Source organism: Bufo gargarizans, chromosome 9, assembly GCF_014858855.1.
Source record: "Bufo gargarizans isolate SCDJY-AF-19 chromosome 9, ASM1485885v1, whole genome shotgun sequence".
Taxonomy (NCBI): Eukaryota; Metazoa; Chordata; class Amphibia; order Anura; family Bufonidae; genus Bufo; species Bufo gargarizans.
The window spans coordinates 182905202-182930438 of record NC_058088.1 but is presented as its reverse complement, the minus strand read 5'-3'; the positions used below and the strand labels follow the sequence as shown (position 1 = coordinate 182930438).

The window sequence follows — 25237 nt, the reverse complement described above, 5'->3', positions numbered from 1 at the left end:
GGTCACCGCACGTCATGAGAATCATCTCTGTACAGAGAATTCATCCCTCTCCAACTCTGTCCCCGCCGGCCTCGAGGCCTGAAACATTGGATTACTCATGGACAAGTATTTGTTGTAACAGAGAAGTATAAAACAAATAGAGGTAATAAACAGGTAAAATTAGTTGTGATACCTTGAAGAAGACGTCCCAAAATAAAATGCTAGTATAAAACACACTGCTATCGTTTTGGTTTTAATCAGAGTTACAAACATGTGCCGGATTATCAGAATGTAAAAAATACTATATAAAATTATATAAAAGCTACATGTGTCCGTGGCCAATAGAACTTGGAGCCAAGACAGAGTTTAGCTCTTTTCTGTGGCCAAGTAAAGGACAGATACACAATGGACGTCATAATTTCCAAGCGCTAAGGGGACGTCATCATCTACGCGCCTCCTCCGCCTGCGTCTTCGTCTGCCTTCCTCGCTCCCTTGCCCAGTACTGAGCCCGGAAGCTGACTCTTTCTTGTGAGAAGTCTCCATTGAACTCAATCTCCACTTGGCTTCCAAGAGATTCCCAGTAGAATAAATTATTCCCGTGGAAGGCCGAGGATTTTAACGTCTTCATGTCTCGAATCTGGAAAGTACAACAAGATATGTTACATTTTTTTTAACATACAGTCTGTGATACAGGGCCATATTATGTCCACCAGCACATTCTCATCTAAATGTGTAGAGGTATTCTATTGCTAGGATATCCCATAAATGTCCGATAGGACCTGGTCCCACCTCTGGGAACCAGTCCTATCTCCTGAACAGGGCCCCCGAAGAAAATGGAGAGGACACTGCGCATGCGCAGCGTCCTGTATAGCAAATGCAATGTGACCGCATTCGCTTTCAAGTCACAATGAAGGCTTGAAATCGTTTTGTTAATCATCTGACTGGCTTTCTGAATTAGAATCACTTGTTCAAGAAACCTCCGGCATTAAAGGGAATCTGTCAGCTTCGAAATTCCGCCCGCATTAAAGTAAGTGGTGTATAGTGTAAGTAGTGAGGAGTCCGATTATGTAATTTTTTTCTTCATACCTGTATTCCAATGCAATGCTCCGACATACCAGCAGTAAAATGCATGGAGAGGACTCCTATTTGAGTCCTCTCCATAATGTGCATGAGCTCAGGAGTCCTCTCCATAATGTGCATGAGCTCAGGAGTCCTCTCCATGTATTTTACTGCTGGTTTGTGGGAGCATTGCATTGGAATACAGGTATGAAGATAAAAATTGCATAATCGGACTCCTCACTACTTACACTATACACTGCTTACTCTAGTTTTGGGGGTGTTTCGGAGCTGATAGACTTCCTTTAAAGGGGTTCTCTGGGCTCTCCTATATTGTTAGCCTAGCCTCAGTATAGGTCATTAATATAAGATCGGTGGCTGACGCTGTATGAGGAGATGGCGCACGCAGTGTGCGCATACTGTCTCCCTTCTCTCTTCCTGCCATGCTGCTGTATGACTATGGCAAAGCAGCGGCGAACAGGAAGAGAGAAGGGAGACAGCACGTGCACACTCCTCATACAGCTGATCGGCGGGGGTGCCGGGTGTCGGGACCCCCATCAATATAGGAGAACCCCTTTAAATACTGGTGGCTCATGTTTAAGTCACCATAATCTGTTTTTCATAATCAACACGAGGTCAAAGACCTCATGTAGGTAAGATGTTGATTGCAAATTATATGACTGAAGCTATTAGGTGTGATTAAACTGCCTTGAGAGAGGTGTTAGAACAGCATTGTAACAATAGATGACCCCTCTATTCAAGCTTGTTTTTTCGGATTTCACATGAACAGCTTTTTTTCACATCTCTTTTGAATCAGTTCCCCCCTGTGTCGAAGGCTGAGTCCACATGACGTTTTTGTCCCATGTTTAACATATACGTTGGGGACAAAGGACACAAAACTACATTCTGCATAGACCTCTTAAAAAAATAAAATAAAAGTATAGTTATTTTTTCTACAATAGAATCCACTGTGTGGCATCCATTTAACATATGTGTTTTGTATACGTTAACCATGTGACAAAAACGTGAACTGAGTTTCCTTTCTCCTTAAAGGGGCTGTACCATAAAAAAATATTCTACAGTTTTCAAACCAGCACTGGGATCTGAATACTTTTGTAATTGCATGTAATTAAAGATGTATCATAGTCAGTGAATTATTCAATGAAATGTATCTGTACAGCGCCACCTGCTGTTAGTTTTCATATTTCTTTGTCTGGCTCACTGAGAAGGCCGCACATGCTCAGTTTCATCTTTCAACTGCCTCGTGAGCTGTGATAGGGAGAGAGCTGCAGCAGAATGCACACGCCCCCTGAGCTGCAGCAGGAGAGACACTTCTTTTGAGCTGCAGCAGAATGCACAGGCCCCCTGAGCTGCAGCAGGAGAGACACTTCTTTTGAGCTGCAGCAGAATGCACACGCCCCCTGAGCTGCAGCAGGAGAGACACTTCTTTTGAGCTGCCAGCTTGATGTAAATCTCACAGAACAATAGGAGCAATGAATGGGGAGATCTCTGGACCCATGTGAGGTACGGGGCTGGTTTTTAGCTTTGTTAGAGTCTGGAGTGTCTTCTTTCCAAAATGGGGTCACTTGTGGGGTATTTATACTGCCCTGGCATTTTAGGGGCCCTAAAGCGTGAGAATCCAAATGCCTAAAAATGCCCTCCTAAAAGATACTCTTTGTAATTTGGGCCCCTTTGCCCACCTAGGCTGCAAAAAAGTGTCACACATGTGGTATCCAAACTTTGTGTGAGAAATATGTCTGTCAAATGACAACTTTGTATAAAAAAAAAAAAAGGGAAAAGTTGTCTTTTAGAGAGATATTTCTCTCACCCAGCATGGGTATATGTAAAAAGACACCCCAAAACACATTGCCCTAGTTCTTCTGAGTACGGCGATACCACGTGTGACATTTTTTTGCAGCCAAGATGCGCAAAGGGGCCCAATTTCCAATGAGTACTTTCAGGATTTCACAGGGCATTTTTACGAATTTGGATTCCAAACTACTTCTCACGCTTTAGGGCCCCTAAAATGCCAGGGCAGTATAAATACCCCACATGTGACCCATTTTGGAAAGAAGACACCCCAAGGTATTCTGTGAGGGGTATGGTTAGTTCATGTAAAATTTTATTTTTTGTCACAGCTTAGTATATATGAATGAGACTTTGTAAAAAAAAATAAAAAAAAAATAAATAATAATTTTCCGCTAACTTGTGACACAAAATAAAAACTTCCATGAACTCACTATGCCCATCAGCGAATACCTTAGGGTGTCTACTTTCCGAAATGGGGTCATTTGTGGGGTGTTTCTACTGTCTGGGCATTGTAGAACCTCAGGAAACATGACAGGTGCTCAGAAAGTCAGAGCTGCTTCAAAATGCAGAAATTCACATTTTTGCACCATAGTTTGTAAACGCTATAACTTTTACCCAAACCAATAAATATACACTTATTGCATTTTTTTTTTTATCAAAGACATGTAGAACAATAAATTTAGAGAAAAATTTATATAGAAATGTAGTTTTAATTGAAAATTTTTACAACCGAGTGAAAAATGAATTTTTTTTGCAAAAATTTCGGTAAATTTCGATTAATATCAAAAAAAGTAAAAATGTCAGCAGCAATGAAATACCACCAAATGAAAGCTCTATTAGTGAGGGTGGTAAGTTGCATGACCTAGCAATAAACGGTGAAAGTAGTGTAGTGCAGAATTGTAAAAAGTGGTCTGGACATTAAGGGGGTTTAAGCTAGGGGGGCTGAGGTGGTTAAAGATTGTGGGGGGTCCGCTCGGCCATCCTGAATGTTGGGGGGGTGATCAACACAGCAGAGCAGCCCCAATCTCCTCAACACTCACTGAGGACATCGGAGCTGAGCTGCTGAATGCTGCGATTGGTCAGTCAAATCTGACTGACCAATCGCAGCGATCTAAAGGCAGGGACCACGCTGATTGGTCCCCTGTCGGGGCACCCGTTTAGATGCCGGTGTCACTGCAAGTGTACTTGTGGTGACACTTTGATCAGATGCGGTAACTAACACCACATCATGACGTACACAATACGTCATTGGTCATTAAGGGGTTAACTACCTCTACATAATAAATGTTATTTGCTGAAGTGAGACGACCCCTGTAAGATTTAGGTTCTGAGTCCTGACCAAAGGTGTTGGATTTTCTGCGCCGGGCCATACGAGAGCCTACTCACCAGGATATAATTTGCGTGCGTCTCGTTGTGCCCTGGATTCAGATCCATATACAGGGCGTGGATAGCGATGGTATACATGGGGGGCACATCAATAAAGACACGACAAGCAGGGGAGCCTGACTTTGGCTGCACTGGATTCCGGATGTCGCCTTGCATCTCAAATAATTGAACGTCACAGTCTGCAAGAGGCACGGAAATGAAGTGGGAATATAGCAGCACTGTAAGCCTTGCAGAAGTAACAGTCATGCACGGGCCCTGGAGCCGTATCAGAAAACGCCGATATTATAAATGGCAATACATACAATGCTTTATAGCCGGATATAATGCAGTCGTTTCCCACTTTCCTGCAGCCCCGATTACAGATTTTGGAACAATTTTACCACCTTGACCACCCCATGCGTCCCTAGACCAAGCTCCTCCAACATACAAGTACGGGTTGTCAAGGTGTCCCTAGTGCAGCAGGTTGTCCATCGCCGCTCTAATACCTTGGTGGGAGCTGTCGGTGGCTGATCTGCTCCAGTACGCCAGTACAATACCATTGCCAGGATGAATTTGGCGCTGCCTCACTGTTAGGGTGTTCGATCTCGCAATCATTGTCACCGAAGAAAGCCGGGTACATGACTTCCTCCACATGGCTCTGCCGTAAAACAGCACCAGCTCCTCTATGGTCAAAAAGAGAACAGTATTATGTGATATATACAGTATTGTGTGAAACTGGGAAAATATTACTGCAAGGGTTCTTATTGTATGGATTGGAGTGAACAAAATTGTCTGTGACCAGCTAAGTGGTCCTAGCACACACTTTAAAGAGAGTCTGTCAGCAGTTTTGACCATGCAAAACTGCTGACAGCACTAGGTAGGGGCTGAGGAGGTAAGGACAAACATACATTTTGTAGAGCTTTTATCATATAGTGTAATGAGAATATGAACTTTTGTTCCGCCAGATTCTGATCCTTGGGCGCACTGAAGGCGGAGCTTCTCTGTGTTGAGCTACTTCTTAGCTCCTCCCTTCTACTTTAAGGGACAGCTGTAGCATCCAACCAGGAGACCGCTATAGCTGTGACTCAGAGCAGAGTAAAGCCGCTCCATGCAGAGAGCATTTAACCTCCATTGCACCTTAGTGCTGTCAGCAGTTTAGCATTGTCAAAACTGCTGACAGATTCCCTTTAGCACATTGGCTACGGAGCGGTACATAAAAAACTAGTGAAGACACTGAAATTAGTTCTTGTAACTTTCACTGAGGAAACCTACTGGCGGTGCAGTTCAGGGAACTGGATAGGACTCTGACAACAACCACTTCTCCCAGTGGACGTCCAATTGAGAAAATACAGTCCTTTTCAAGAAATCCAGTCGTATTTATGACTCCGGATGAGTTGGTAAAGAGACGGCCGCAGACATCTGCATGAGACAATGAGACTGATGAGAGGCGAGATCTCCGCTACAGAAACTGCATACACACAGGTGAAAGGGTCACTGACTGTTTGCAAAACCCTTGATATGTCATAGAGACAGAAGAAAACTTTAGATCGGTGGGGGTCTGAGTGCCACGGCCCCTAGAATGAGAGGAGAGAAGCACATGGATAATGCACTCTCTCTCCTCGCTGCACGAGGCCGGCTCCATAGCAGTCTATTCATTTATCCATCCTCTGTAGCAAAGAGGGAGAGAGCGCGCGATATTCGCATGTCTTTCTCCCCTCGTTCTAGGGATCGATGGGTGTCTCAGCGCTCAGACCCTAACCAATCTAAACTTTTGGTCTATGTCTATGACATATCAAAGGTTTTGTGAAAAGTGAGTGTCCCTTTAATTACTATGACATCACCATATATATGTCTTACTGTACTGGTAGCCCCTTTAGTAAATTCTATAGGCTGATTAAGGAACACCACTATTTAACTATATCAATGGAAAAAGCTGCACTTTTGTAGATAGGACCAGACACGGACAGTGAGCCCTGATTTGGAACCCAGCCCACTTTTCCTATCTACTTGCAGTTCAAGCCCTAGGTAGCAAGACTGCAACTGGTCGACTGTCCCTATGCTACTAAGGTGCAGAGACAGACAAAAACAACACAAAGGAATGGTCGTACGAAAATAGGTCAGAACCAGGCGGACAACGCAGTACAAAAACGAGAGACGGAGTAGTCAAAAGACAAGCCGGTATCAGACAATACCGTACAGAGGGTAAGCCCAGTGTAGGAATCATATACTGACTGACTGATTGTTGTCTGACAACAATATTCTGAAACTGAGCACTGATACAGCAGTACTGAAACCACAGTTACCATTTCCACCGTCTCCATCCATGTGCTTTAGAAGGTCTCCTGGTCTTTCAGACATTGGCACCGCTTTAAAATGAGGTCCCTGGTTAGGGGCAGCAGATGTCAGTGGTGGGGTGGTTGTCACGTCTGGTTGTGATGTCTGTGTGTCCATGCGGCAGGGATTCTCCGAGCATCCTCTCAGGGTTATGGGTTTTGGGGAGTTGAGGCAGAACGTGGGGCTCACTTGCTGATGGGTCTTGGAGTTGATGCAAAACTCCTGACGTCTCTGAACGCCATTTCCGCATGTAACCGAGCACTGAAAATGAGAATGTACCGATTACAGTGAGTTGTATTATTCCTGATGAGCTCACTGGACTGAACCCAAATTTACAACCCAAATCCAAACCTTGAAATTGCATTCCCAGCCCCAATAACCGGGATCGCACCAAGTCCTCTTATCGCATGGTGCCATGGTTCATGGTTGCTCCGTACCTGAGTCCAGGCCCCTACATCCCATGTGTAGAAACAGCTGGCGATAAAGCAAGGGATGACAGACAGAGGTCTCTCCTGAGATGGACAAGATGTTGCATCCACTTCATTCTCGGCTCCAGCCGCCGTCTCCATACATGACACCTTCTGCTTGGATATTCCATACCCACAAGCTGCAGAACATGGACTGACTTCTAATACTCGCCACCTTGTAGTCAACGAGAAGATGACAAATATTCCAATCAAGATGTCTACCTGTAGACTACATGGAGACCCCCGAAATCTCTAGCCTCATGGGCCATTATTACCTTTCTTATTTTGAACTGGCAACCCCAAGGCTTATTGTTTTTTGGGTCACCTGGCCTTCGCTGGCCAACCATGAGGAGCACAGTGCTGCTATATGTACAAGACCTCATGAAACCTTGGTTTGGAATTATCCTTGAAATAAAAAAAATATGTGTGCCCATATGGCCAGCTTAAAGGGCATCTGTCAGCAGTTTTGTATCTATGAAACTGGCTGAGCTGTTACATGTGCGCTTGGCAGCTGAAGACATCTGTGTTGGTCCCATGTTCTTATGTGCCCGCATTGCTGAGAAAAATGGAGTTTTCATATATGCAAATGAGCCTCTAGGAGCAACGGGGGTGTTACCATTACACCTTGAGGCTCCGCTCTCCTCTGAACTTTGATTCAAAGGGCCAGGCAGTGTAAATGTCATCACGCCTGGACCTATCAAAGTGCAAAGGGTAGGGCAGATGGAGAGAAAGCAGAGCCTCTCGGTGTAATGGTAACGCCCCTGTTGCACCTAGAGGCTCATTTGCATATATTAAAACCATCATTTCTCTAAACAATGACGGCACATATGAACATGGGACCAACACAGATGTCTTCAGCTGCCAAGTGCACATGTAACAGGTCAGCCAGTGTCATAGGTACAAAACTGCTGACAGATGCCTACTAAAAGTTAAGGCCACAGTGAATTTACTGATTGTTGTAAATCTTGCCTTGCATCTATCTCATGGAGTGATAGCATATCCCTAGGATATGGCATCACTTAAGGATGAATGGGGGTCCAACATTTGGGACTAAATACCAATCCTAAAAAGGAAGGGGACGCTGCACTGCCAGGTGGTCGGGGGCACCGAAAAGATAAAGGTGACAAAGTGACCCTATGGGGGTCTCAGAGGTCAGACCCCCACCAACTATAAAGCGATGGCATATTCTAGCTATATGCCATCACTTTATGAGATGTAAAGACCCCTTTAAATTTTGCAGGTCAACGGCAGGGACCTGATCCCCCCTATTCACAAAGAAACCAATGCTGATAATAGATGTTCATTATGAAATAGCAGTTGCGCAATATTAGGTATTTGCACGAGGTGTACCTCGGGGGGCACGGTTGTCGGTTGCAGGGTTCCTGCTCTTGAGGATGAGGTAAATGCTGACATTCATTATCTGCAACTATTGTTTCTTCAGCTTCTCCTTCCTGGGTGGCTCTGGTGCAGTACAGGACTCTCTGCAAGACACCCCCTCCACAACTTACACTGCAAGATCCTGCCTTATAGCGCCACCTGGGGGACGAAATGGCAGCACAACATTGGAAAAGATTTGAGGTAACAGTTTTTTTTATATTATCCCATCATAGACTTTTATAGCAAATCTGCAAGATGCCATAAATGTACGAAAGATGCAGGTCCCTCCTCTGAGACCCACACCTCTCTCCTGTTCCTGCTGGCAAGGTGGCTGCTGCATCCAAGGGAATGGACGGAGAGGTTGCAGCATATGTGCATGGCTCTCTCCATCCTCTTCTATGGGAGTTAGTTCAGCAAGCATGCTCAGCTGGCACCTTGACTCATCACTAATTATCTTCCTGATGACTAGCGGCCGCCATGACAGGGCTCAGGGGACTCCCTTTCTAGAGATAGCTATGGGTTCCAGAGGTGGAACCAGCATCTCTTAGACATCCTGTGGATGCGCCATAAATGTCTAATATCGCCTTAAAGCATGGACTCAACCGAATGTCAAAACCTGATTGCGTATGCAGGCTTTACCTTGAAGACACAGCCATTTATGGCCTAGATGTCTCCCTGCCGAAAGTTATTAGAAGATGAAGTAGGGTCCTGTCAGCTACCATTGTCAGCTGATTTGGAGCTGGTGTCCCAGAATGTATGTCTCTCCCTTATCAGCTGTCCTACCCCTTTTCGTCCTCCCACTGAATGGGATTTATTGGTTATAAGTACTGTAGGGTTGGCCTCGTCCCTAATTTTAAGAGGTGAGAACCTGTGCTGGGAGTCCCTGTCTACGGGCAAAGGAAGTGGAACAATCTCAAGATCATGGTAAGGAAATTGATGGGCAAACCACCATCAGTCTGGCCATCTGGGGTTATCAGGGGGGTCTCGTGGAGTCATTCTGCACCAGAAGGGTGATCCAATGTAATTATTCCTGTGGGATCCCCTACCCTGACCGTAAAGGGCAGTCAGTCTGAATAATCATTGTGGACAGCTTGTCTCCTAAGCATTATTACCGGACAGGGCAGGGCTCCATGGCACACTCTTTGGTTTGGTTTGGACGGGGGCTTCGGCTGCATTTGGAGTGAGGTAATCGATAGGCGATGCCCTTGTCCTTCCTCACACAAGCCACAGACAGCGGGATTATTCCTCCTCCACAAGTCACGGGACATGGGGACAACTCATTTACTTCCCATCTACAGTGGAAAAAACTAAATTATTAAGAATGATAAACCACATGTAAGTTCTAAAAATGGTTATTGCTGAAGTAACGCATAAAAGCAACAAATAGTAATAAATAAGTATCATTAAACCTCTTCACACCTATGACTGTATGCTGGTGGTCCTCATAAGCCCTGTTATAATAGGGGAGAACCTGGACCCACAGAGAAATGGGAGAGGACCACACGCTGGTACCTTCTCAAACAGCTGATCAGTGGGGGTCCTGGTGTCAGACCCCCACCGATCAGATACTGATGACCTATCCTGAGGAAAATCCTTTTAACCCTATGTGACAAAACGGCTCAATATTTTCAATAAAGGCCAATAAAAATTATTTTTAGCCCAAAATGAGTAGAATGCAATCATAGAAAAAATTGCCCAGACGGTGTACATAGTGCTTAAGTAATACTGCCATACTGCCTTATAGTTGGTACATAATATTTCCATATCATGTCCAAATAATATAGTATAGTTAGAAGAAGCAAGTTTGATATCATGCATAGGATTTCATTACTCTGGAGGGCAGCTCTGAGGGCGACATGGCTTGTGCTGTGTCTCCGGCTTCAACGTTTGGTTACAGTTCTCCTCCAAGGTCTCCTCTTTGGCATAAAAGTCAACACAAAGATAGCGGAGCTCTGAAATACCTAAGAAGGTGATAATGTTATAATTATATTAGGACATAAGATTGCAAAAGAGACCATAAGTAAAAATGTAGAAGTCTCAGTCCTCAGATGTACTCCCTATAGCTACTGGATAGTCCTGAAGACCTTGTCACCCCAAGCAGATCTTGTCACCTTTGGACAGGTAGTTCCTAGTATTTAAGGCTGATCCTCAAGTATGTGGACATCCAAGGATATCCAAAGGTAGTGTCAAAGCATTCAAGAAATAATTACTGACCTGTACCACAAGTGACAGAGCATTCACTCTGGACAGGACTCCACACGTAGACATCTGTCCTGTTGCATGAGGTGCCGTTGAGATGGATCTCGTTATTTATAATCTATGGCAAGAAAACGACCAACATCCAAAATCTACTCGTCATTAAAAAAGCATTTCCCTCTTGAGCTTCAGCCAAAGGCGATACTCACTCTATCCCAGCCGACAGGACACACGCTGACCACACACTGGACCAGGGCTGTTGGCTGCTCTTGCTCTAAGCAGTTAGAGTCATCAACTATGGCTTCCTGGCCAGACTGTGACTGCACGCAAGAAATGTTACGCTTCGCCAGGCCTGATCCACAGACCGCTGAGCAAGGGCCCGGCTCTGACACTTCCCACCTGCAAGCAGAAAAGGTTTCATATCCCAAAGGAAGAACTGAATTCTGCATATACGGTATCTAGCAGCGGTATAAGAGTGCGAAGGAGCCCTCCTTCCATGTTGGAATTGTTCCTGTGTTTTTTCAGTGAAAAATGTATAATCTGGGTTATTCTTAAGGAACATGGCGGAGGTGGTGACAAACACAGAGCAGTCAGGCGCTGGGATAGTGGGGAGGTAAAGGACAGACGCCATGTTGGTAGAGAGAAGGCGCCCTGGCTCGCCAGCATGGGCACACAAGTTTACGATGAAGTGACCCTCCTGGGACTCTCGTGCTTAAAAGAAGACCCCCCTCATCCTGACAAAAGTCATTTGGGCGTGGTATAGTGTCTGGACCCAACGTCAACCTCAGAGGTTATCTAGGCGGCCAAGGTGAGTCCACTTGCTTGCACACGGAAGCTATAGGGAGATGTTCGTGTGAAATGAGAAGGTCAGCCACCCCATTACTGCTCCAATTGTGTTGCAAGAACTGAGCCTCTGCAAGGCACGGGGGCTATCATAATGAGTGGATTGACTGATATTCCCCATCCCTAAAGTCACCACCTGGTTCTCCACACTCAGTGTGCTCCATCCTCACCATGCCCCTGGGTCTACACCTGTATACATCAAGACGTACTTAAAGCTGTTATCTGATTAATCGATTTTATACCAAAAATCATGAAATTCTGTAAGCAGCTGTTTTAAAGAAATTTGCAATAAAAATGACCTTTTACATTATGTTTCACTCCCATGTGCCCCATTGGTGCTGCTGCTAATTTGTAATATGTGCAGACACAATCAGTCTTCTTCCCCCTCTGGCAACTGACAGTACAGTTCCTTCTTTGTCTTCCTGTAGCTATTCTGGCATCCTACTGCAGAGGCCGACAAGCAGGCAGAAAGCTGTTTTGTGAGGAGAATGACTGAGCATGTGTGTCCAACCATTAGTTGGACCTGCACATTGCTATACACCTTGAACACCAGGTGGTGCCATACTATGCAAATAAATGACATAGCCCTTCACTGGGCAGTTTTTGAACAGTATGTGAGTGGCAAATATTTTAATTTTTGTAATCTATAAGATTAATTTAATATTTAATGGTGGGACAACACTTTTAAATTAAAAGGATAATAGATGGCCTCCTACAACCCCCCATCACCATCTGCAGCCATTTTTTTTTATTAATAGCACTTAGGATAGAATGCAGCAGGAAGGCAAGTTTACCAAAGAGGCAAAATCAGATCCTTCACCATCTAAGCAACTCAACCACCTTGTCTTCACCATATTTGTGTTGCTGTCTACAGATATCATACTATTTGCTCCGACCATTGCAGGAGGAGGGGATTTGGAAGAAGTAATAGAGTACGTATACAGAGTGAGTCAAAAGTCTCAGGACACCCTTTTATTTCAGAAACAAAAGGGAAAATGAAATATCTGAATACCCCAGCAAGTAATGGGTGAGGGGGCCTAGTTTTTAAGGCTATGTCTGGAACATGGCCACCATCTTGAAAGCCACCATATTTAATCAAGGGCAACATTTTTTCAATGGGAAGGCGGGTCATGTAGCATATCAAAAAATTCCAGAATTTTCTCAGAAATCAATTGGTGCAATCAGATTTGCAATATCTCTTGTGGTTATCAACTACCCGGAATGTTCCCTGTTATGAACAGCTCTTTGACGTGTTCAATGTGTTGTCCCTGGTGCTGAACAGGAACTTTGACGTTTTGAACTTTCTGTGTTGTAAACTTTTGAACCACAAGAGATAATGCAAATCTGATTAAACCAATCAATTTCTGAAATAATTCTGGTCTTCTTTGATATGCTACATGACCCCCTTCCCATTGGAAAAATGCGCCCTTGTCCAATATGGTGGCTTTTAAGATGGCGACCATGTTCCGGACATAGCCTAAAAGATAGGCCCCCTCACCCATGGATTATTCAGTTATTAAATTTTCCCTTTTGCTTCTGAAATAAAGGGTCTCCTGAGACTTTTGACTCACCCTGTACTCTGGTTTCTGTAGACAAGGAAATCATGTAATATATAAACTATAGTATCAGGAAGCTGCCGCATAAAACCAGTCCTCTCGCAATCCCTTTTTATTTTAGGGTGTACCTTGCAGGACAGGCCTCTGGGTGACAGGTAGTGAAGGTTTCAAGTCTCGGTGTGTGGGCACAGTAGCGGTCAGATACAATGGTCTCCATATCCTTCTGCTTTTGGACACAGTGCACTGTCCTGAGCATGACTCCACCACCACAGGTCACTGTACATGGAGAAGACGCCTTCACATCCCACCTAGAGATGAAGAAAAAGTCAACGTGACTAATCCCTACCCAACAAAATATTCAAAACTCTCCAAACTACAGTTAAACTACATACCTTGGGGGGCAAGGATCATTTCCACAGGGCTCCTTGGTGGGCCTGATAAAATCTGAATCATTACATAACTTGGCTTCAACCATCTCTTGGAGCATATGGTCAAAGCATTCATGAAACACCATCTGGACACCTGGAGGGAAGAGGACATTCTCCTTACTGTCTCTGATCTGAACTGCGACTGAAAAATGCAGATATTTATAGGATTTCCTTATAAAATTGTCATATTATTCATACCTCCTCCACAAGTGGCTGAGCACGGTCCCTGCACCGATATCCATGCATAAGAATGGTCCTCCTTAGGAACATTGTAACTGTAAGCAATGTCTGGATTGGTGATCTCTCCATATTCTGGACCATATTTTCTGAAAACCTATAACCATAAACCAAACTTATGCCCATCTCAATAGTTATTGTTATTGTGCGTCCATTTGATCTCCGGTCATAACAAATCTCACCTGTAGTTCTATCTCAGATGTGGTTGGGCCATCAATGCTGATTCTTTCCTGATGAGGAAGCTTCTCAGGTGTAAGGAACAGTCTATACTCTATCCGATCATCTTCCAAGACTGAGGGATGGGTGACATTGGAAGAGATACTTTTCTTTCCATTTGCAATGTATTCGCCATTTTTCTTAACAGCTGTGCAAGAATCAAAAAGTGGCTGAAACTTACAATTTCTGCATTTGCAAAATCAGTTTTCAGGTATGTTATGGGTTCACGTGCACACTGAATGGTGGAATCCCTAATCAAAATGATTGCATGCTTCACTACCCCACCTCAAGCTGTGGAGCATGGACTACTGTAGTCTGCCTGATGGACTGTGGTTAGTATAGATATGATGCTGACTGCCTAAAGCTAGGAATATCCTTTGTAGGACCTTGTCAACTTTGGAATAGTTGACAGGACACTAAGTATCACAAGCCCTTCCAACACTAACATGTCCTTACTCTTACTCCATTGCTTGGTTGGCCCACAGATACAGACTGCATAGACCAACTAAAGTTCCAAAATATCTTGACCTGTTTAGTGCATCGAAGACTATAGGCTTGACACTAAGGGTTTGAAGGACTTCTTTGCTTACCCAAATGTGTGAAAAGAGGCTTCCGGTTGGTCACTTCGATCGTCATGGAACCCTCAGGAAGTGTTAGAAAAGTGACATACACTGCAACACAACAAATTGTAAAGTATAACATCCGAAAATTCTATGTATCTTTCTATAAAGATGTGACATTCAGAACATATCCAAAAGTCTTCCAAGGGTTTAGGTCCACAGAGGTAACCCAGAGGGGTCTGATCAGGGTATGCCCAGATCTATTACTGGTGACCTGCAAAGGGTCATTCCTTTGTCCAGTAATTAGTATTCCAGCAACTACAACTAGTGTTCGATATGGCGGTATGAATCAGAAAATGGAAGAGGGTGTCCCCTTCATCTACACAACCATGCAGTAGAACCTATACACACCACCATGAAAGCATTGTCATAAATAAAAGACAATGCGTCTTATTATGAGTTTCTGATCACTCACCACCAGCTGTCCCTTCGGTGAAGGCTCCGCTGACTCGTCTGCAGGTGCTGTTGTCTCCACCACATACCCTGCAGTGGTCCACCACCATCCCAGAATCCATGACTCCGTCACAGCCAAAGACCTGAGCAAGACACCTGCATTACACACAGGGTAATTTCATAAGAATCGCTTCCCACCTACGTACTCCTATAGTAACATTACATGGTGCATATCCTGCAGGCTTACTCAATCGAGCCCTGATTTTGCTTCTAAAGGTCATATTGTGCACGAATACAAATTTTCAATGTCCAGTTTGTAAGCAAGGATTGTACTGAGAGTCTTTTTGCAGGGACCCCACTTATCAATGATTTAGGATTTTAGATATTCCTGACTACCATGTCACAGGGCCATGAAAGTTGCTCCACCATCGTCACCATTGTTGCGCTGAATTAGCCCATGGGTTGATCACAATTTGTCATCTATCTCCAGTCCTATGCAATTTGAGCTACCAATGCATCAATACTGCATGACATGTGCCCAGCATACTTTATCCCGCAATATGTGATTTATTCTTCTGGTTCTCACCTTACATCTTCCCTCTATGCACAGCTTGAAAGCAGCATCTGTCTCAGCGCTTGGCTCACACCGAGTACCATCCGTAAAAGCGTCTCCTCGTTTCACCATGAAGTTCTGCCCCTGAGCACGGCACATGTGTTGGCACAATGTGTCTCCTGAGGAACAGTACAAGCAGAGTTTGATACCAAGGTGTGCTGAGAGCTGTATCCACGATGAACATTCAGTCAAACTGTTTTAGTCCCTGTACACCTAAAGGCTATGTACAGCTTCAGAGGCAATTTTCTTGTTATGATTGCATTTTATTCATTTTGGGCTTAAATTATTTTTCCAATTGGACTTTATTAAAAATATTGAGCCGTTCTGTCACAAAGGGTTAACTGCTGTGTGACTGGTACTTTTTACTTTCACTTTGTGCAGTCATCTAATAACCCTTATCTCTAATTTACTAAGAGGTCATACACACTTATTTAAGCCACATTCTTATCAGTAACATAACTGAGCTATAATGAGTGTCTATGAGGAGTTAAGGAGCCGTCAGGTGAGCTGGCTGACAGAGCAGAGAGAAAATTCAGATCCTGCTACTAGAGCATCTCAGCCCTGTACAGGAAAAAGGGGCTCCATATTTGTAACAAAGACCAAGTAAAAAAACTATTTTAGCTCAAAATGAGTACAATGCAATAATAAAAAAAAAGTATTGACCCCTAAAGGTGTACATAGCCTTTAGCATAGCTTCTTCGGCAGCGAAAATCAGCAGGTTTGTCCAACATTTAAATTGTTTGTATGCAAACCGTTAAAGGCTATGGGCACCTTTGCCCTTTTTCTTTTTGTTCATTTTTTTCTATATGCTAAAGCAACTTTCTAAATAGTTCCCATCACCATTTTGCTTGCTGTGAAGTCTGTGAAAATCCTTCACATAGATGGCTGCCCTGATGAAACTGATGTAAAACTGTCTGTCTCTGCGCTCTCTCTGTTCTCCCCTTCCCTTCTCTCAGTGTTGTAGAAAGCAGCAAAGAGTGGGAGGAGGTTGCACACAACACATCAGAGAGTGAAGAGAAGGAAAAGCATCCAAGGAGGGCAGCTCACACAGGTTGTAGGAAAGCACACAAAAGGCAGTTTTCAGGAGGAGAATCACAGAAGTGTGTAGAGAAAGCAGAGCACTTGTAGCAAACTCTACAGGGGGAGGAAAATGACATATTCCTCAACATCAGTGATTGTCAGTACTTGGGAGATCTTTCATAGGGAAATCAGTCCAAGAGAGAGCTGGTGAAGGCAGCAGCATCCTGGACACACACATCTCACAACTAACATGAATTATTGGGAGGGACATGCTACATGAGAAGTCTGCAACTAACAGCAGGCTGCAAAATGCATATAAGGTAGTCTGAAAATGAATGGAAGAATGAAACTTGCAGTCTAAGACATAGTGGAACTTTTATTTTTATTCAGGATAACCACTAACCACATATTTCCATATCAGAGGTGTCTATAGACTTGGTCATTGGTACCAAAGGTGAGGCGTAAGGTACAGGGCGATGGGCTTTAAACCTGGCTTGTGTGGCTATCCAGCAATAGGGCTATGCTACAATGCACCAGTGTAGCAGGTGGGCTGTGTCCTAGGGGGACTAGAGTTGTAAACATTTGAAGATGTGGTCCATGAGGATTACATAGCAATGTTTTGTTGACCTGGACATCAGTTATTTCCAGTTGTGCACCAATTGTGCTCTGAAAATGTATAAACCATTATAATGTGTGCAGCATTTTACATGATGACATCATCAGTCTTGTGAGATAAGGACTGTTACTGCTGGACATGGTAGAGACCATTACAGGTTCTCATGTGCTCAAATGAAGAGCTTAGAAGACATTTCCCTCACCGTGTGCAAACCCAGCCACCGATGTCCAGCGGTAGTAGGAGGCTTGACCTTGAGAGAGGAAAAGCGGTTTATCATTGGTGGCTGAACATTGCCGTGTCATGAACTCCAGTTGGGTTGTGTCACAGTCCTGAAAAAGAACATGCAATCGTTTGATACAGCAATGGTCTCCAACCGGAGGTCGCCCAGCATGACCTGACAGTATAAGGGCCACAGGCTGCAAACCTCTTCAATACAGTACATGGGGTATAAAATACACTAGATCAATTAGACATTCGGTGACCTACCTGGGTATTACACATTTCAGCCTGAAGACCCGGTCCTTCACAGTTGCGACCACCAAATGCAGGTCTGTGGGAAGGAGAGCAGAATAGGAATGAACCATATAGTACCATATCTCTGCCCAAAATTACATAGTTACTTAAAGGGGTTTTCTAGAAATAGATTTATGACTTTCCTTACTTATCAGATTGTCTCCCAGCACCTCCACCCCACGCTACCCAAGCTCGAGTGACGAATTCCTTTTACCAGGCGCAGCTCTATATTTCTGCTAGTGGCTGCGTCTGGTATTGCAGCTCAGTCCTATTGAAGTGAATGGAACCGAGACACAATACCAGGCACTGCCACTAGCAAAAGTACAGCGCCGTTCTCCTTCAGTAAGCCAGAAGTCGCCTCCTTATGAATATAATATTGATGGCCTATCTTAAGGATAGGCCGTCATTATTGTAGTCCTGGAAAAGACCAGGTCCAAGCAAAGTCCTGCAAATAGTCACCAGATGACATTGGTGGGTGTCTGATGGGAGACCTGCACCAGTTCTCCACATGAATATCCCCCCCAGAATTGATCTACAGAAGATTGGTGATGGAAATCTATCACCACCAGCATTGCATGTGCTATAGAGCAACACATTACCTTCAAGACTAGTATCATCTTCTCATATGTCTATAAAAAAAATGACTCCGCATAGACAAGAGAAAGTATGTTTTCCAAGGTGATCATCCCCTTTAACTAGTATATTACCTTGGGTTGTTGCACCGACGTTTCCTAAAGATTACTCCCCCTCCACAACTGCGTGAACAGGAAGTAAATCCGCTCCAGCTAGACCAGACTCCATGGACCACTGAAACTGGATTCAGTTCCTCAAGAGAAGTACAGCGACCCTTATGACACCACTGAGGAAAGAACATAAAGGAATCACTGGATGCAAGAACCACTCCTTGTACGTACTAGTTCCACACTTCTGTTCACCCTATAGACCAGTGGTCTCCAACCTGGGGTTCTCCAGCTGTTGCAAAAATACAACGCCGGACATACTTACCAATGTTTAGATGGTAAAATCAGGGCTTTGAAGCTTACCTTGGGAAAGCCCCGACCGTGACCCAGGAACACTTACTTATGGGCATTGTTTAAGTTAGCCCCTCACATTTTCATCTTGGGACTGTGCAACATATAGTGAATTCAAAGGATTTGAGAATGAATAAGCTTACGCAGGCTAAGTGAATAAATATATTTACTAAGTTTGTTAAATATAATTTAAAACTGAGAAATCACATACATTTTTTTAAAAAGTAAATGATCATCACTGGCCATGCAATATGGGGTGGGACTTCGGGCGCCACGTCGTAGCACTTGGATGGAACCCCAGGGTGTACAATAGATAGGGAAAATCAATACTTACAGCCTACCTAGAATGAAGTCTTCAATGGAGTGCCTCGAATGTATGTATGTCAGAGTTTAAACCAGTTAGCCCCTCCTCCAGTGTGCTGCACGCATGTCTCCGAGATCACTCAGGAATGTGGTCTTATCAGCACAATGGGGAATGGGTACTACTGTGTAAGGCAAGTCATTACACAGAATGGTAATAATAAATGGGAACAAAATTAAAGGGACAGAACCAATGAGTACTTAAAAAATACCCTTACAATACATATTTGGGACAGCTGGCTACTGTGCCCTGACGGCCGCAGTCTGGTTGGTATAGGGCTTAATGAGTAAAGCTCCGTCGGTCAAATTACTACATTTTACCTTGTTCTCTCCACATTCTGTGCCGTCCAGCAATGGGACAAGAAGACGATTGCAGCTGGTCCGGTCTTGTTGACTGATGTGACAGGAGAGGACGCTGCACATGTCCTACAAGAAACAGTGACACTACTAACGAGAACACCGAACAAGAAATTTCTGCACTCTGAAAACTAATAGGTAAATATAATATAAAGTAAAAATGAACATTGAGCCATATAAAAAAAAAAAGAGGCATATGGAGTGGAGCAACATTTGACTGCAGGATCTGACTACACAGGGTTTGTAGTCTGTAACTACGGAGACTCATAGACCAGCATAGGAGCTGTCTACACAAAACGGTGAGAGAATTTTAATCAAGACTGTTTGCAAAGTTTTTTCATTTCTTAATTTTAGATGCACCGGAACAATGAAAACAACCAATTACAAAAGTAAAAGTAAAATCTCTCCCTACCAGATCATTATGAGAAAAGGTGCAGGCCAGGGCTGAGCTACCGAATGCGATTTTACATTGTTCGTCTGCTCCGTAATACAGACCAGGCTTCCAGCCGGGGATACTGCTTTCTAATGCTGGGAGGTCATCAATACAGTTTGCTTGGTCACTGCTGCAAGGAAATAAAGACAGAGATTTTCAAGAGGGAATGAATCAAACTGAGATGTGGCAGAGCTAGGTGAAACCACTGATAACAAATCAGGATAATAGGAGTTGGGCCAAGAGATGTCAGGGTCGAGTGCTAGGTACCTGAGAAACTGAAGGAACTGCTCTCGACTACAATCCGACCATGTGAGATGGACACTGTTGTAACTTCCCTCAGCCGACATGATTTTCCCGCTGCCACTGCAGCTGTTCCCTGTGCCGTCATGATTTATTCCAAAGCTACGGGGCAAAAGGATAAAAAAATATCAAGAAGACCAAGACAAGCCCAAAAAAATCTGACTACTATATTTATAATCACATTTAGGGCTCATGCACACGGCCGTTCCGTGCATTCGGGACTGCAATTTGAGGTCCCTAATGCACGGGCGGATTTTGCAAGCGGAATGGGTCTGTGGTCCGTCCGCACTGCAAAAAAGTAGAGCATGCACTACTTTTTAGCGATGCGGAGGCACGGACAGAAACCCCACGGACCCCATTCGACTTGTCATTCCCATGTACTGATCTGCCTCCTGCGCGTAACATTTTTTACCTGTGTCCAATTTCGTGCGCTATGGTGATCCCCAAATCAAACCCTGTGTCTTCGGTAATGACACAACTCCAGGAGGGGGAGCAGGCGCCGCCTAACTGGGTGACACCACGTACTTGCTTGTTTCCATCCGGTAACTCAAGGTCAAACCTTCAAAAAGAGAATCTATATTCGTCAAATGAGTGGGGAGCGTTTCTTTCCAAATACAACGTGTTCAAAGGATTGCTAATCTTCTCTGCAATCTACACAGTGAGAGCCATTCACACATCATATGCCTACTTCTGCATCTGGGTCAATTAACTGATTTTAAAGGGGCTGTACAGAATTAGGAAAAACCGCCTCGTATAACAACCCATCTATTTACTTCAATTGAGCTCAATTGCAATTCAAGACACAACCCATGGACAACCACTGGTTGCCCTGATTCTACTGTATTCACTATCCCAATACAGTCATCTTAGCCTTAAAGGGATTATCAATGAGTATAAAAACCTTCCTGCTTTCTTTAATACTCAGCACCTCAGGTTACATGTGCTATTGCTGGTAAGCCTTATTTGCTTAAGTGGAGCCAAGTTGCAATACCAGACACAATCCATGGACTGATGTGGAGCTGTTTATGGTAAAATGTTTTTGTAATCATGGACAACCCTTTTAAGTCCAAGAGTGACTGCAGTGGGATGGTAGTACAGTCGGGAACCAGGGTTGGAACCAGATCCAACAACGACGTAGCTGAACTAGGACACCAGGCTCTTCTTTATCAATCATGGGAAGATTTCTGAAGACCAATACAAGATCTCCGCATGGCTTGGTGGTAGAGTCCGAAGTGCAACCTGATCGAACAGGGACATAGTAGCCCTTGGACTACATGCTCTTCCTTGTACCATCATGAGAAGATTTCCAAAGATATTTTTATACCTGGTGATATAGAGGACCAGATCTGCGTGTTGTGGGTCAGAGTCACTGAGAGGATTCAGGGTTCTGCTCCACTTACAGACACTCATCAGGGAGGACATAAGGTTGGCGCCAATCTGGATGCCAGCCTGATGAAAGAAAAGTTGGAACAAACATGGTGACACATCCTAATGGTTTTACCATTCTATGTATGGGGATTTGTGTCTGAGTAGCTTTCAGCTTGACCCTTGGCAGATTTGGCCAGGTAGGTCCTGCAGAAGACAACTAAGAATGGTACTCAAAAGCCACCTGCACATTATTCTGCAGCCCTTGAAAGACTGAATATTCCACCCAACATGAATAAATGATTGATGGATAAATAATAGCCACAGGAAACAGTTTTCACAATACAGACAAGACTTCATTACCTCCGGCTCAGTCAGAATGATCATTTTCACCAGGTGGACACGAAGTGTGGCTCCAAGTGAGACATCTCTCAGTAATTCTGACCCCTATAAAGCAACATACAAAGCCTAAGTATCTCAAAAACTTGGAAGAAGCACTCTTGAACTATAGAAGACGTAGTGTCTTCAGAAGAAATACCTTCACAAGTTGGCGTGTGGATCCCTAGGGCACAGACGCCATACAGTAACTTGATGCTCCAGGGCCTCAAAGCTAAATCTGTAACAGGGTCCAACCTACAACGTCTCATTTATAATACTGAAGTGTTAATACATGACTTTGGACTCCACAGACACCAGGGACTGCTACATCTGCACACCCAACATCTATGCTTCTTTTGGTCTAGGTAAGTCTAGGGTCATTTTTCTCACTAGCAGCCACTATGAAACATTCAATACATGATGGATTATATTCGTATATTGAGATTTGATAAGTGTAACTTAAGCCTTCTCTGCAGACTGAAGACATCTCAAAGATGATGTGATCGCACAGGTTCCTTGAAAGGCTTCTTTCTCGTGAGTACTAATTCAATCTACTAAGTCAAATGGTGCTTCAACCAAGTCAACAAAATTCTTAAACATCAAATACACATACTGTACGTACAATATTGAGGTTGGTAAGAATATATCTTTCCGTGTCCTCCTGGTGGAACTGGTAGACATCGTGACCTACGACAATGAGAAGCTCCAAATGTTTCACCCCAAGAACATCTCTCTTCTGTAGCTTATGGATATGAGGAACGTTCAGTGACTCTACAGGGGGAAGTAAAGAAGGGACAGAAAGTAAGGTTCTAGGGTCAAAGTAATGTTCTAGGTTCAGTCACATATGGTTTAACGCAGTATTCTCCAACTTGTGGCTCTCTAGTTGAAGCATGCTTGGAGTTTTTGTTCTGCAGCAGCTAGTTGGAGACCATTAGTCTAATTCATCCCCATTAGTCTAAATCTTGTACCTTTGTATTCCACAGCCACCTTCCCAACTCTAGAGACTATATGAGCGTTCCATGGTTCCTGCTCATGACTCAGTAGCAAATGTTTCTTCTTTATAGGCTGGATGAAAAATTGGTCCTTGTCCATGATGAAAAACCCACTCTGAAAGGAGAAGACAACAGGTGACCCTCATGAACTAATCTACATGGATACTTTATAGAGTAAGACATGGTAAGGATTGAACCCACTATTTCTTCTTCACAATACGTCATCACAGATCTCACTCCTTCTGGATGCACCATAGTTCCCACTGACCCACATGAGTTTTGACGCAGATGGTGTAGGGTGGCATTTACGAAACGTTCTGTAGTAAGACGTTTTTCGCCAACCGGAAAGGTGAAGAAGTATCTCTGCCGAGGTGTGTGTAGGGTACAAACACTGACAGAACATTGAGTAGACATCTTAGGAAGTTCTTTACAGGTACATGTCAAGTTTCCAAGATCCACAGAAGAGGCTGGATAAAATAAAATAAAAATAAAACAAAAAATATATAAAACTCTCATTAAAAAAAAAATCTCAATTTTTTTTTACCACAGGTGCAGAAAACTATATTATTTTGACAGGTGCTTTTACAACTGGAGATGACAACATGTTTGCTGCACACTATTTTATTACATTTATACTCAAAGCCAGATGTCTTACAAAATAAAGTAATAAAACAAATTAAATTTAGTCCTTTTTATAACGTTACCTGCAACATGTTCCTGGCCAAAATACAAAATCAGTTCTTCCGGCTGAAGGGTTTTCAAAAACATCTAAAAAGATTGAAGAGAGGACAAAAAGTGCAGCTTAACTTTACGACATTAGGGGTCATTTAGTGGTATGGATGATTTAATTTTATTTGCATCATTTAAAAAAATATATAAAAAAATATTGCTGGACATTTCCAATAAAAATTAGAAGGGGTTGAAAAAAAAGGTCTCCAGACTCCATCACACCAGGGATTTTTGAACCATAAAGAAATCTGAATGGATGGATGCATGAAGGCAATATTTCATGATCTGTCAGCAAATTAAAGGGACAGGTTCGGTAGACAAAAAGGCAAAAAAACATTTAGTGAACTCATGGGACATCCTTCCCTGTATCCCTCTGCTGCTCAGTGAGAAGTTGGTGCATGTCCTGCTGCTGGGACCCCCAGAGATCAGGTGGAAACTGTCAGCAAGTGTTTCCTGCAGCGCCACCACAGGGGAAATGAAGAATTACAAAGTTTGCATTATAATCAATGGGCGGTCCTGGTAATGCACATGTTACACGCTGTATATGCTCTCCAGCCAACAGGGTCTTTACATTTAGGCTTTACGGGAAATTTTTCTTAAGTAAATAATTAAAATATAATTTAATTTAAATATATTTTTGCATTTGATTATTTTTAATGATTTTACCAAGGCTGATAGATCCAATAAAATAGGATTTTCTAACACCTAAAACCGCTCTGATGCAGCTGAACATTCACAGCACAACATGATCTGAAGGCAAGGGTCATATTCCAAAAGCTTTCTGTACTAAGCTGAATGTAAACATAGAACAAGTACCTCTGATGTCCTCCATGGCACACAGAGCCCAGGGGAGGACAGGAGTAGTAGCAGCAATGGGAAAATAGGTTGGACCATAGTTGCCAAGAGAAGATATCTGTTGGATTGAAGATTTTTCAGCCAGCGGACCTGAACCGGACCAAACATAAAGTACACCTTGGTTGTTGATCAATCACAGAGCAGGAGGTCGGGAATTCCGGGGGAGTGAGGGATATGTGTGTGTAGGGGGCTGGGCGTAGCTGAACACTTAGGAGGACGGCTTGCAGGACAATTTGTATTGCAACTTTTGGCAGAGAAGAATATTCACCAAATGTTCACAAGTAAAATAAATTGTTATACAGTAAATATAGACATAACCATCCGTGTAACTTATCCTGAATTACATCCTGTGTTAACTCCAGAGCTGCACTCACTATTCTGCTGGTGCAGTCACTGTGTACATACATTTCTTATCCTGTACTGATCCTGAGTTACATCCTGTATTATACTTCAGAGCTGCTCTCACTATTCTGCTGGTGGAGTCAGTATGTCCATACATTACATTACTTATCCTGAACTGATTCTGAGTTACATCCTGTTTTATACTCCAGAGCTGCACTCGCTATTCTGCTGGTGGAATCATTGTGTACATACATTACTTATCCTGTACTGATCCTGAGTTACCTCCTGTATTATACTCCAGAGCTGCACTCGCTATTCTGCTGGTGCAGTCACTGTGTACATACATTACTTATCCTGTACTGATCCTGAGTTACATCCTGTATTATACTCCAGAGCTGCACTCACTATTCTGCTGGTGCAGTCACTGTGTACATACATTACTTATCCTGTACTGATC

At 43.5% G+C, this 25237-nt stretch overlaps 1 protein-coding gene across 1 annotated transcript; it reads right to left on the bottom strand.

The window, feature by feature from the left end:
- Nucleotides 1–219: 219 nt before the first annotated feature.
- Nucleotides 220–24583, bottom strand: ADAMTS13 (ADAM metallopeptidase with thrombospondin type 1 motif 13). Its single transcript, XM_044306082.1, has 32 exons — nucleotides 24400–24583; nucleotides 23559–23622; nucleotides 23056–23321; nucleotides 22831–22969; nucleotides 22485–22633; nucleotides 21848–21931; nucleotides 21444–21568; nucleotides 20532–20678; nucleotides 20087–20221; nucleotides 19799–19949; nucleotides 19351–19455; nucleotides 18346–18497; nucleotides 17612–17675; nucleotides 17328–17454; nucleotides 15463–15608; nucleotides 14899–15019; nucleotides 14454–14534; nucleotides 13830–14011; nucleotides 13609–13744; nucleotides 13375–13504; nucleotides 13111–13290; nucleotides 10793–10982; nucleotides 10602–10704; nucleotides 10219–10348; nucleotides 9500–9679; nucleotides 8361–8546; nucleotides 6981–7185; nucleotides 6513–6804; nucleotides 5482–5628; nucleotides 4716–4892; nucleotides 4231–4409; nucleotides 220–616 (listed from the first exon to the last, which is right to left on the bottom strand). The coding sequence occupies exons 1-32, from the start codon at nucleotides 24544–24546 to the stop codon at nucleotides 422–424; spliced, it is 4815 nt and encodes a 1604-aa protein (XP_044162017.1). The 5' UTR covers nucleotides 24547–24583; the 3' UTR covers nucleotides 220–421.
- Nucleotides 24584–25237: the final 654 nt, after the last annotated feature.

Excerpts from the sequence above, each read along its gene's own strand:
- ADAMTS13 (XM_044306082.1), bottom strand. The coding sequence starts at position 24,546 with ATGTTTGGTCCGGTTCAGGTCCGCTGGCTGAAAAATCTTCAATCCAAC. Across the intron at positions 20,679-21,443 it reads CTGGTCCTCTATATCACCAG|GTTTGACCTTGAGTTACCGG; the intron begins GTATAAAAATAT and ends CTCTTTTTGAAG. Across the intron at positions 14,535-14,898 it reads CACCGAAGGGACAGCTGGTG|TGTATGTCACTTTTCTAACA; the intron begins GTGAGTGATCAG and ends GTTGTGTTGCAG.